At 41.8% G+C, this 12,770-nt stretch overlaps 1 protein-coding gene across 8 annotated transcripts in view; it reads right to left on the bottom strand.

The window, feature by feature from the left end:
• LOC130284490 (sodium channel protein type 2 subunit alpha-like) overlaps positions 1-12,770 on the bottom strand; it is a 232,654-nt gene that overhangs the window by 24,312 nt on the left and 195,572 nt on the right. For all 8 annotated transcript variants that reach the window (XM_056534885.1, XM_056534888.1, XM_056534889.1 and 5 more), the window contains 4 exons: positions 10,876-11,049; positions 9,341-9,697; positions 7,573-8,031; positions 136-271 (listed from right to left, as the gene is read on the bottom strand). In XM_056534885.1, the coding sequence (XP_056390860.1) occupies positions 136-271; positions 7,573-8,031; positions 9,341-9,697; positions 10,876-11,049 (1,126 nt within the window). The remainder of the gene's footprint in view (positions 1-135; positions 272-7,572; positions 8,032-9,340; positions 9,698-10,875; positions 11,050-12,770) is intronic.

Below are 12,770 nucleotides of genomic sequence, written 5' to 3'. Positions count from 1 at the left end.
TGGCCTCCAGCTTGGTACAATTGTCTTGGTTACAGAGCCTTTTCCCCACTGTGAGATCTATATCGATATCTCTGAAGGTTGATTTAATAATACAGCATTCAACAACATTCAATAATAAATACAATGAGAGTTTACCGTCTGTAAAGCATGGTTCCGGATCAAGAGATTCCTCATAGTCAAAGCCGAAGAGATCGTCTTCTCTCTCCATTCCCGGTAGTCTGACCTCTACTGTACTGCCTTCCGAGGAACTGGAAATAGAACGCTTTTCCTTCTGCAAAGAAATCCATCCATTGGATAATCTTATCTACCATTGCAAACAATAAATATTGTGCTTATTTTTGTCTCCATGCTAAATTTGGCCCAATAGAATATTTTACACTTAGTAGCCATTCCGAGTTACCTTTACAGGCCATGTTTTTAGGAATAGGATGAAAGACTTTTCCCTGCTGGGTGGAACAGCTTTATCACAGTGCCTTTCCATTCTGACTCATTGAGGGGAGTACCTCTATGACATCTATAGGGTCATATGAGACACCCCCTTCAATATGGACAACTATTTCATATTTTTCATTTTTTTCCCAGTATTTGTAAAGTAAGGATCATTTTTTAGCATCTTCCAGTGAAACCACTGAAGAGCCTTAAATCTAAGTGGTTTTAGTGCTAGTAAAGTGTGGCAATATTTGTCATTTTTCCCATACACAGCAGTGCCCTCCAGGAAGGCTCTCTGCAAGGACTACAACTCCTCCCCATTCAATTGAAAAGGGTTGTGTTGCAGTTGTTCTGATTAGGAAAAGTGCTAGGTCAGGAGAGGGGTGTCTGCGGCTCAGAGGGGCTTCACAGGGGCATGTTTTGTGCCGATTTGAACATACCCTAAGCATTTTGTATTAGGAAAGTAACAATTCCACCTCCTAACATTATGCTATAATATCAATTCAAAGGAGAACTCTTTAACTATTTTTTCCAGCTAGGTCTGGTGAATTACTTAAAAACCTCATTAATTTAGCCTCTTTCCCCACCAACCAGTTCGTTGCTTTGTACTGACTGGAAGAAATGAACACATTAACCCTTTTTTTTTGTAAATGAGTACAATGGAGAATATTACCTTCACTCTGGATGACCACAGGCTGTTTTTGACCACTGAACCTCTGCTACCTGCCCTGACATAATGCTTGCTTACAGACCACTCATGTTCTTTACCAGCCTAGTGTGGCATGATTTTGAAAACCAGACAATCTTTGTCAATCTGGGCCAAAGAGTTGTATGCAAACTTATGAACTGCAGCTGCAACTCAATAGGAAAAATCAATCATTAGCACTGCAAAAAGTTGCAGCATTTACCTTGCCTTAGCCGTATTAGCCTAGAAAGTAATAGAGCAACATTTGCAGTATAAGTCTAATTAGAAAACTGCTAAGCAGGAGCATCTCTGACTCTAGTAGCCCTTACTTAGCTCTGAGACATAACTTTGAAGGGGTTCTCTGCCCCTAGATATCTTATCCCCTATCCATTGTCTGATTGCGGGGGTCCTGCGATCTCTGTACAGCACCCGGCGTTCGTTTAGAACACTGAGTGCGGCACAGGGGGCTTGTGATGTTATGGCCACGCCACTCATTACATCCCGCCTCTCCCACAGACTTGCATTGAGATGGTGTAACCATGACGTCACGAACCCCCGGCGCCGTACCCAGCATTCTAAACGAATGTCAGGTGCTGCACAGACATTGCAGGGGTCCCAGCAGCGGGACCCCAGCAATCAGACATCTTATCAACTATCCTCCTATTTCCTCAGTATGTGAAATTTCATGGCCACCATTATAGAGCCTGTAGGTAGTGTAACTTAGCTCCCAGAGATCCTTAATCACTTTATGACCCAAATGCATTATCACCTATAAAAAAGGAAATTATTATCTGAACAACTGCCTTTATACATCTGTTTTGAATTTAATTGAGATGCCATGGCACAATCACTAGTATATTGGTTTGTCTGAACTAAAGACTATTATGTGTATTCTGTCAAAGGAAAGGTGCAGATTTTCCAAGATGTAAAGGTAATTCGAACCTCAATTAAATACAAGCAAACCAAGTAAATATGTAGATAAGTAATGACATCATAATGAAATGCAAGAAGGGTTCATTCATTATTTTTTTTTGTAAGAATGTAAATAAAGTATAATCTGAAAAAAAAAAGATCCATTTTGGACACAAGTTTAGCTTTTAGTTTTCTGGAAAATGTTTGTTTTTGGTTTTGTTATAGAATATTGCGGCTGAAAAATGATGCATGTTCCCTTTGCATTTCTTGCAGTTAATTCAGTAATTGTTATTCATTTCCCCCACGGAGAATGGCATGCACATTGTTGAAGTAAAGTGGCATTGATGACCACTTACTACATGCAGCCCGGAGACAGTAACATCAACTTGATTGTTGATTGATAGAAACATGATTGGTTAAAGCAACATGCTGCTCGAATCATTTCAGCACCATGGAGAGTGGCAACTGCCCAACCTGTTGTGTGAACACCCAGAACATTAGAGATGAGCAAACTTTTTTTAAAGTTCAGTTCTGACGGTTCTGACAAAACCTGCACTTTACTTATAGCCTAAACATGTATATAACACTCAAGCAAATAGAGTGTGTCTGGTACTACCACAGTCTTTAAGGGTATGTTCACATTAATCTACAGAAGGCTTCGCTAAAACTTGAATCCTGCACAGTGTATTCAGGTGGTGCTCTATTGTAAAGTAAGGACGATTCCAGATGTTTAAGATAACGTAGAATTAAAGGGTACCTCTCCTCAAATAAACTTTTGATATATTTTAGATTAATGAATGTTGAATAACTTTCCAATAGCATGTTAATGAAAAATATGCTTCTTTCTATTGTATTTTTCCCGATCAGTCCTGTCAGCAAGCATTTCTGACTCATGCTGGAGTCCTAAACACTCAGAGCTGCCAGCCTGCTTTGTTCACAGCCAAACAGGCTGTGAACAAAGCAGGCTGGCAGCTCTGAGTGTTCTCCTTTGTGAACAAAGCAGACTGGCAGCTCGTAGTGTTTAGGACTCCAGCATGAGTCTGAAATGCTTGCTGCCAGGACTGGTAGGGAGACCCCTAGTGGTCATTTCTTCAAAGTGGAAAATTAAATAGAAAGAAGCATATTTTTTTAATAACATGCAATTGTAAAGTTATTCTGCATACATTAATCTATAATATATCAAAAGTTTTTTTGATGAGAGGTACCCTTTAAACAATGGCAAATCTCCAATACCGGAGATTTCAAGCTTTATACAACGGTTTTCCACGGGTACCGCATCAGTACCTATGTATGCATGTGGAAAACCATTCAATAAAGCTTGAAATCTCTGGTATTGGTGAGTTGCCATTGTTTAATTCTAAGTTATCTACAAAAATCATGTATATAACACTGCCTAAGAGCCCTAAAAGCCCTGTATAACTCTGATGCCACCAAAGAATGTATCTATGTACCTAAAACAAAGTTTAAGCTGTTCTTAAAGCAAAGTTACGGCATCATGTATGGCTATGGGTAAACCGATGATACCTGGTGGTTACCAACAGGTTCAATAAAAATACACTGCACTAGTGGATTTATTATGTTTCTTTAACTTAATGTTCAAAAATGATCACTTTTTGGAGGCAAATATCTGCTGGTGTTTATACTTACACAGAGGTATCAAAAAAAGTAATGGCTTTTTCCAAGTGGTATAAAAATGACCCCTTTTGGGGAGTAGCAACAAGTTTTGTGCCTATAAAGTGAAGAAGCAATAGCTTTTTACAACCTGTTAAAAATGATTCTCATTTTGGGGTGTTGCAACAGGACTGGTGTCCTAGAAAGTGCACAAAAGGGACACAAAATGCAGCTTTATCATAATTAGTGTAAAAAAAAAAATGTCACACAACTTCCGATAAAAACTGATTATACACTGACAGAACAGATGTAAAAGGATCGCTGTTGCTTTACTACAATTAATATATATGTGTGGTCCTACTCCCATCTGTGTTGTTCACTATTCAGTGTTCCTCACAGAGGTCTCTATTAGTGTTGGACGCGAATATTCGCATTTCAAATTTTTATCGCGAATATCGCAAATTCACGAATATTGTGAATATATTCGCTATATATTCGAAATTGCACTTTTTTTTCCGCATATGCGCATATGTGAATATTCGCATATTCCTTCTTTTCACTTGTGGGCCAATTAGAATGATGCATATACACTTGTCAAAGGTTATCAACAACATCCCTAGCAACCACTAGTAAAGTTGCCCATCCCTTCACTGTTTTCTTCCTCCAATACATGAATATGCGAATATAACAAATATGCGAAATTCGCGAATATAGGACGAATATTCGTCTATATATTTGCAAAATATTGCGAATTCGAATATGGGCAAAGCCGCTCATCACTAGTCTTTACCTAACATCTGCTTTCTCTAAAATGGCTGCTGAAGCTATGGGCATAGACTTTTATAGTGGATCTGACATCACCCCTACACTGCTTCCTGAATGGCTGGGAGAACTGTTTGAAAAGCATTATGGGATTCCCTGAGTTCTTGTGCTACTTCTTCATTCTCCTATCTGCCATGTGGCTGATGTTTTTTTTCACAGGTTCTGCCGAACCGCTGGAAGTTCAAGTTCTAGCCAAACCCCAACTTTTAGCAAAGCTCTGACCAAACTCGGGTTCTATCGGTTCAGTTCACTCATCTCTACAGAAAATCAAAGGCTTCACAAGACAAGGTAGGTTTGCCAGTCCTGCATGACCATGCTATGTGGAAGATAAACAGTTTAACACTTGGCACAGCTGTGCATATTCTTTGTTGAGTTGCAATGGATGGTAAGGCCCATAGCTGAGCAGCATGCAGACCGATAGTTGTCAGTAACATAACCATATATATTACTTGACTGGACACGTTGCTCTGTCTTGTTAAAATAAACACCAGAGCTGTATTCTTGACTCCTTCAACTTGAGGGTTACCTCTGTGGGAAGTGAGAAGGGGAAGCAATAAAAGTCAAAATAGGGCACTTTAAGAAAGATATGGCTCTGTAAATTCAAAACGAGAATATTGACAAAATTTAAAAGATACATTTCAAAATTTTCTATGACCTATTTTCATGCATTTACAAAGGGGAAAAAAAGAGAGAATTCATATTGCATTCTGATTATTTTGCGAGTGTGCAATATCTGTATGCATTGTATCTGTACAAATGAAGTCAGAATAAATGAGAGGGTTAGTATAAGGACTACTTCTTTGTAGGAAAGTGTGTATGGTAAAAATGTGTTGTTATCTTTATTGCCCATATAATGTGAAATATTGCCGTACTCATACTGATTTGTTGCAAAACTACTCCCAGCATGCTTGATAACCTGCTTTTTACCACTTTGCATACCTGCCGACATTTATTACCCCATTCCCTATTTGTTTGTTCTTGCTTGTTTACCCTTCATGTTCTGACTTGTTTCCTGGACCTCTGTACAGTTCTGTTGATTGACACCCCTGCACCTTATAAAGCACAGGGACCACCATCCAGTTGTGGATTTGCTGTCAAAGATCGATACGGTGGTCCTGGGTAAGAGCAGAGCTACACTGTTGCTTGCTCGACATGACATTGCTATTCAATTTGCCTTATATTGGGGGTAGTTGAACTTGTAAGGCTACTTTTTTTTTTTTAGGCATTAGATCTATTTATCATTTTTGTGGGTAAATTATTGCAATTCCCTCACGCTCTCTAAGAAAGAATATCCCACGATTCGGACACTCCTGACTGACTCCGCACTGCGGCCCCTCTCGGATATCATACAGGGAGCCTGCCCTACTGCCACCCACCTCTACCAAAACACGCAACTCAGACACTTCTATTCCTCTGCTAAACACACCCTATGCCTCCATCGCCCCTTTACCAAATTCGAGCGTCTCTGTACGTCAGCCGCTCCTATCCCCCATGCCATTAGCGCCCTCTACTCTCTTCTCCGAGAAATACATTTGGATGACCCCGTCCCCTTTAAATCCGGCTGGGAGAAAGACATAGGCCGCTCTATAACAGACGAAGACTCGTCTCGTGCCCTTGCCACCTGTCATGCCACCTCAATCTCCTGCAAAGCCACGGAAACTAATTATAAGATACTGTCCCGTGTGGTACAGGGTTCCAGCCCTCCTAGCAACCATGTACCCGGGAGCCTCGGACGTGTGCGGAGAAGTTCCTCTGCCAGGGGTATAATGCTACACATTTGGCTCACCTGTCCCTCCCTATCGACATTTTGGAGGAGGGTTATTGACGTCATTAGACGCATAACTGGAGTGGGCCTCCAGCACGCGCCTGAACCTCTGTTACTCTCTGTCATTCCTAGTCCCCCCCCCCAAGACACACCACCCGTTTAGTCTCATTCATGCTTCTGGCCGCCAGGTCGATAATCCCAAGACTGTGGAAATCCCAGTAAGTTTAACCTCATTTGTGCACCCTGGAGAACCTTTTCTTCTTCCCTGACTTATACATAACTGTATCTCACTGATTGACCCTCTTCATTCCTATCCTGCTATCACCCTCCTGACGTGGGTGACCTTTGGATGGTGCATCTACCCCCCTGCCCGACCTGGGAGCCCCCCTCCTCCGACTTACTGACGTACCTCTGCAGGATGTTGGGGGATGTCCTGGATTGCTCCGGAGCACCTGGTAAGTCCTACCTATGAAGTTCTAGGTCCTCACCTGCCTTCTCTCTCCTTCTTTCTACCTCATTTCCTTCCCCTCCCTCCTGTCCTCCTCCAGTACTTTCTGCCACATCCTCTTCTCTTCTCTCTGTTCCCACCTACGTTTAGGCTACTCAGCAGCTCCACACGATAACACCTCGCTTCCCTACAACTCCGACCATGCTATTCCCCTCTCTGCCCTCCCATGTAGTTGTGTACCGGCCGCTGTATATTCTCGACATCCAGTGGTACAGGGTTCCAGCCCTCCTAGCAGCCATGTACCTGGGAGCCTCGGACGTGTGCTGGAGATGTTTCTCTGCCAGGGGTACAATGCTACATTCCCCTCTCTGCCCTCTCATGTAGTTGTGTACCGGCTGCTGTATATGCTCGACATCTTGTGGGTATGGAGCACTCCTAGACACTTACTTACCCACCTATCTAATGCTCCCGATACCCCCCTTTCTGTACATGCGGCTTATATGTCAAATGCTGTTGATAAATACTGATACCTCTTAGTGATATGTTATTAGTTATTGCTGTACCAATGTGGGAGCGCATGATGCTCGTGCCTTCTTGTTATACCTGTGGCACACTGTTTGTTTGTTATGCTTTTGTCTTAAAATTCAATAAAAATATTCAATATTAAAAAAAAAATTATTGCAATTCCCATTAAAATGCATTAAATATCGTATATATATTTATACAAAATATTGTTGTCTTTTGTGTATATTTGTCACACTATTTCTGTACTTATCTCGGGGCATATAAATATAATCAGGTAACCATTCATGACTACTAGTACACTGGCAAAATGGTCAGAAAAGTTAAACATTTGCAAATAATATTTATATCAGGTTTTTATTTGTTACAAGGTTTTACCTCTTTATCTTCAGTGTCAGAGTCACTCCCAGAGTCTTCAGAGGCTTGTTTTTCCAAGTCAGACTCTCCAACTGCAATAGGCACTGCATTGATGAGGCACTGTTTGGTGCTATCAGCCATAGGAACTTTAATTTCAATAATATTGCCTACACCACTAGTTCCACTTATAACTATACCAGGATCTCGGTTTTTATTGTTCTGTACTTCCACATTTGTATAAATTCCATTATCATACTTAATTGTCATGTCTCCGTGTGGTTTTGCGTTATCCACATCATCTTTAGTGTTCAGAAGCAATTTTTGGAAAAATTCTTGCAAGCACTTTTTAGCGTAAGCCAGGCCCCTCCGGATTCTACCGAATGCGATCTGAAGATGATTGAGTTCAGCATCCTCTTCAGTTGCACAAAGATTGTCAGAGCTAAAGGAGCTTAGGAGCAAGGCCAAGAACAAGTTTAGCACCTATAATCAAAAATAAAGTCAAAATCTTAAACCGTAGCAAGCAGTTACTTCAAAGTATACTGTTGTTTCACACAAGGAAAACTTTTTTATTTTTCAAGAAAACAACCCTTTCCATATGCTCACTTGTGTGTTTAGATTGTTTGTTTAGATTTAATGAAGGTGGATTCCCCGCTTTAGACTACTTCTGTGAGCCAGAGCCCATATAAGTTAGTTTCCATGCCCTCAACGAACCTGAGTTTTTGCTTTCAACCACAGCCCCTTAGCATCGCCAAGGGAGGCACTGTGCATTCCTTTAGATAAGAACATGGAAGTTCCAGCAAGTACAGTGCTGGCAGACTTCCAAGCCTAGACAAACAGCTACTGTATTGGGCAGAACTGTAGGTAGTGAATAGAGATGAGCGAACTTACAGTAAATTCGATTTGTCACAAACTTCTCAGCTCGGCAGTTGATGACTTTTCCTGCATAAATTAGTTCAGCTTTCACCTGGAAAAGGGGGATACAGTCCTAGGAGACTCTTTCCTAGGACTGTATCCACCTTTTCCAGCCCACCGGAGCACCGGAAAGCTGAACTAATTTATGCAGGAAAAGTCAGCAACCGCCGAGCCGAGAAGTTCGTGACGAATCGAATTTACTGTAAGTTCGCTCATCTCTAGTAGTGGACACTAAATCTGGCTCCTTGCCGGGAAGAATATATAAATGTGCTAAAAACAGGTTCTACTGGACTCAAGTTAGACTGAAAACTTAGGACCGCTTAACAGTCCTATATTTCTTATACATCCCAAACAGCTTAGACCCCATTCATATCAAACCAGTATTCATCCAGAATACTGAAAAAAAAAAAGTATAACATGATAACATGGTATATTGACTTGGAAGGAATGTAGTTTACCAGGGACAATGTTCTTTTTTTTTTTAGGGTAGCATAGTCAGTTCCACAAAGGTACTTTCAATAAACAGGCTAAAATCAGTTAGTAGAATATGGTCCATCCAATAATAACAATGGGCCCCTGATGTTGTGACACATGTCGGCATACCTTTTTGTCATGATGTATAATGGTGATGGTGACATACTAAAAAAAATGTTATGTAAGTGGGGCCTTAGTGGAGCACTTTTGATACAGTTACTGCACTGCCTGTTGTAGGCACATGGAAAAGAACAGAGAAATGCTTTGTACAGACCCTGAACCAGCGGAGCTTCCTAGTACATGGGGAAATACAAAATAAAATCTGTATCAGGATCAGACCTGTGCAATGGAAGAAAAATTACAGGGACAATAGAAAACTATAATTCTAAAATAAAACACATACCACAAGATTTCCAATGACCATCACCAACATGAATACCAGGATGCACATAGATTGTCCCGCCACCTCCATACAGTCCCACATGTTCTCGATCCATTCTCCACATAGTACTCGGAACACAATCAGGAAGGAGTGAAAGAAGTCATTCATGTGCCAGCGGGGAAGTTTGCATTCTTCAGAGATTTTGCAGACACATTCCTTGTAATTTTTACCAAACAGCTGCATGCCGACTACGGCAAAGATAAACACGATGATGGCCAACACCAAGGTCAGGTTTCCCAATGCTCCAATAGAGTTACCGATGATCTTGATCAGCATGTTCAGGGTAGGCCATGATTTTGCCAACTTGAAGACACGAAGCTGGAATATTTAGAATAATAGAAGATTTTACAACTTTTATAGACTCTTTGAAAAATAACAATATGAGCACTTGACAAAACCATTAGAGGAGTCAGGACGCTTTAATGATTTATTTCTTTGGAATGTACTGTATTTTAGTCTATACATATACTGACACCATTCTAAATATACCCTAAAGTGGTCAAAGGTATGTTTTTTCTAAGTTTTAAATGCCCTTTTTGCCTTTATTTATACTGCTTTTTTTTATTTTATTTTTTAAAGCAGGCGAAACATGCTGAAAGGACCCCATAGATAATAAACACAAAAACAGTAATATGTCCCTTAAAGGAAATCTGTCACCAGTGTCACCTGCACTAACCTGTTGGTACAGACAGATAGTGCAGGTGTCAGTGTTGACAACGGTACTCACCTTGTCCTGTTTCATGGTGGCAATCTTCGGTAATTTCCTCCCTTTGGTCAAGTCCCGGCAGCCGGCTTGGGGCACGGGCGTTGACCCTGCAGAGAGCAACAGCGGCTTGGGGCATGGACGGAGCTTATTGATGTCACCGCTGCTGCTCCTTGCTGGATCCTGCTGTGAGAGAACAGCAGCGGTGAGGTCAGTAAGCTCCTCCCGTGCCCCAAGCCGGGTGCCCGGACCTGGAGCTAACGGAGGAGATTACCGAAGATCCCCGCCACGGAATGGGACAAGGTGAGCACCGTTGTCATCACTGTCATCTGCACTATCTGTGGGTACCCACAGGTTAGTGCAGGTAACACTGGTGACAGATTTCCTTTAATATCTTCCTCTACTTCGATTTTATTTTGGATCCATATTGTAAGCAAAACTGAAGAAATATATGAAGAATTCTCCAAAGAGATTATTCCCCCCCTTCTCCTCAAAATACTGTGTCTTACTGTGAGACAACTGGCTTCAGCAGGAGCTCCCCCCAGTATATTATCTGCACTATTTACTTGACTAAGTCAGCTGAATATGGTAGAGATCAGGAAATAAACCACTGTGCAAGATTTCTACAAGACTACTGATGGACAACTAGTGTAGGTAAGTTTATCTACTGTTTACATTAAACTTTCACATCCATAGTAGGTTTAGTGCTCCTTCAAGACTGTATTCAAATAAAAAAAAAAAATAAAGAATATGTGCAAATATATTACATACATCTACAACCATATTATATTACCAGTCTAAAGGATCGAAGGACACTGAAACCTCCTCCCGATGAAACTCCAAGTTCCATTAAACTAAGACCCACAATAATTCCATCAAATATATTCCAGCCTTCCTGGAAATAATAGTATGGATGCAGTGCAATCAGCTTAAATACCATTTCTGATGTGAAAATTCCTGTAAAAACCTGGAAACAAAAGAATTGTTTTCAGTTGTGAATTATTCTGATTTTGTGCATTTCCACAGCTAAGACATTAAACCAAAAACATTTAACAAATGTGATGTAATAAATCACAATTTGCCTGAGCTTCAGGGCCTATTTAAAAATGAGCCAAGTGAAGTTTCTGCTTCTATTCTATTCTAGAAAAAAACATGCAACTCATAATATGCAAGAAGGTACCGTATTTATCGGCGTATAACACGCACTTTTTAGGCTAAAATTTTTAGCCTAAAGTCTACCTGCGTGATATACGCCGATAAGCCGCTGCAGTTCAATGATTTAAAGTGGGCGCTTTAAATCAACTGCAGCGGCTTTGCAGGTGCAGAGACCTGCCGTCGCTGCCGGCTTCTCTGCCCCTGCCTTTCCTGGGGTCTAGAGCCCTGCTGCTGGCCCATCTCTCCCCCTGGCTATCGGTGCCGCTGCCCGTTCTGTTCCCCTGGCTATTGGTGCCGCTGCCCCATTGCCGGCGCCGATAGCAAGGGGGAGAGAAGCGGTGCCGGCAATGGGGGAGCGGCGCTGACAGACAGGGGGAGAGAAGGGGCAGCGGCACCCATTGCCTCCCCCATCCCCGGTTGTATAATTACCTGTTGCTGGGGTCGCTTCCGCGCTGCTTCAGGCCTCCGGTGTGCATCCGTGCAGTGCATAGCAACGACGCAGGGGACGCACACCGGAGGCCTGAAGCAGCGCGGACCCGACCCCGGCAACAGGTAATTATACAACCGGGGATGGGGGAAGCAACGGGGCAGCGGTACCCCGATAAATATGGTAATTGCATAATATTAGATAAGCTCTTGCTACTCCCTTTTCTTCCTTTTTCCCTTCCCCTCCTCCCATTCTTCTCCCATTCTTTTCTCTCCTTTTTCTCCTTTTTACTTTGTTCTGCATTTTGTTTTTGTTTTGTCTTTGTTTTGTCTTATTTCTATTTGTTGTGTCTTTGTTTCTTTTACAAAAACCTTGAGTCCACAAGGAAATGTTTTTTTCTTCCATGGAAATTGAATGTAATCTTGCTAGCTTCTCATCTTTCTCTTGTTTTTAATGTATGACTATAGGGATGAGCGAATTTTTGAAAAATTCGATTTGCCGATTCGCCAAATTTTCCCCCTTAGTTTCAGTCCAAATTTATTTGCGGTGAATTTCTATTTAAAAATGTCTATTTCTGGCCTACAGAGAGCCTCAATAGGGGTGTAGAATACTTTGCCTTGCTGTAACACGCATAGGGTGTGTGCTGGGGTAGTGAAATAGTACTGTTATTCAGTATGACAATCAGATCAGAGACGTCGCTATTAGAATCAGTGTCGCAGAGCAGCACAAGGCCAAAGCCTGGAGGTAGCATCAGTATGAGGAGACCATATAGTGGCTGAATGACACTGCGTGGAGGTATTGGCAGCATGAGGAGACCATATAGTCGCTGAATGACCCAGCATGGAGGTGGCAGCAGAATGAGGAGACCATATAGTGGCTGAATGACAAAGAGTGGAGGTGGCAGCAACATGAGGAGAACATATAATGGCTGAATAACACAGCCTGGAGTTGGCGGCAGCATATAGTGGCTGAATAACACAGCCTGGAGTTGGCGGAAGCATATAGTGGCTGAATGACACAGCGTGAAGGTAGCAGCAGCATGAAGAGACCATAAAGTGGCTGAATGACACAGCGTGGAGTTGGCGGCAGCATGAGGAGACCATATT

Source organism: Hyla sarda, chromosome 8 (genome assembly GCF_029499605.1).
Source record: "Hyla sarda isolate aHylSar1 chromosome 8, aHylSar1.hap1, whole genome shotgun sequence".
Taxonomy (NCBI): Eukaryota; Metazoa; Chordata; class Amphibia; order Anura; family Hylidae; genus Hyla; species Hyla sarda.
The sequence above is the reverse complement of the archived record's forward strand: the minus strand, read 5'-3'. Positions and strand labels throughout refer to the sequence as shown.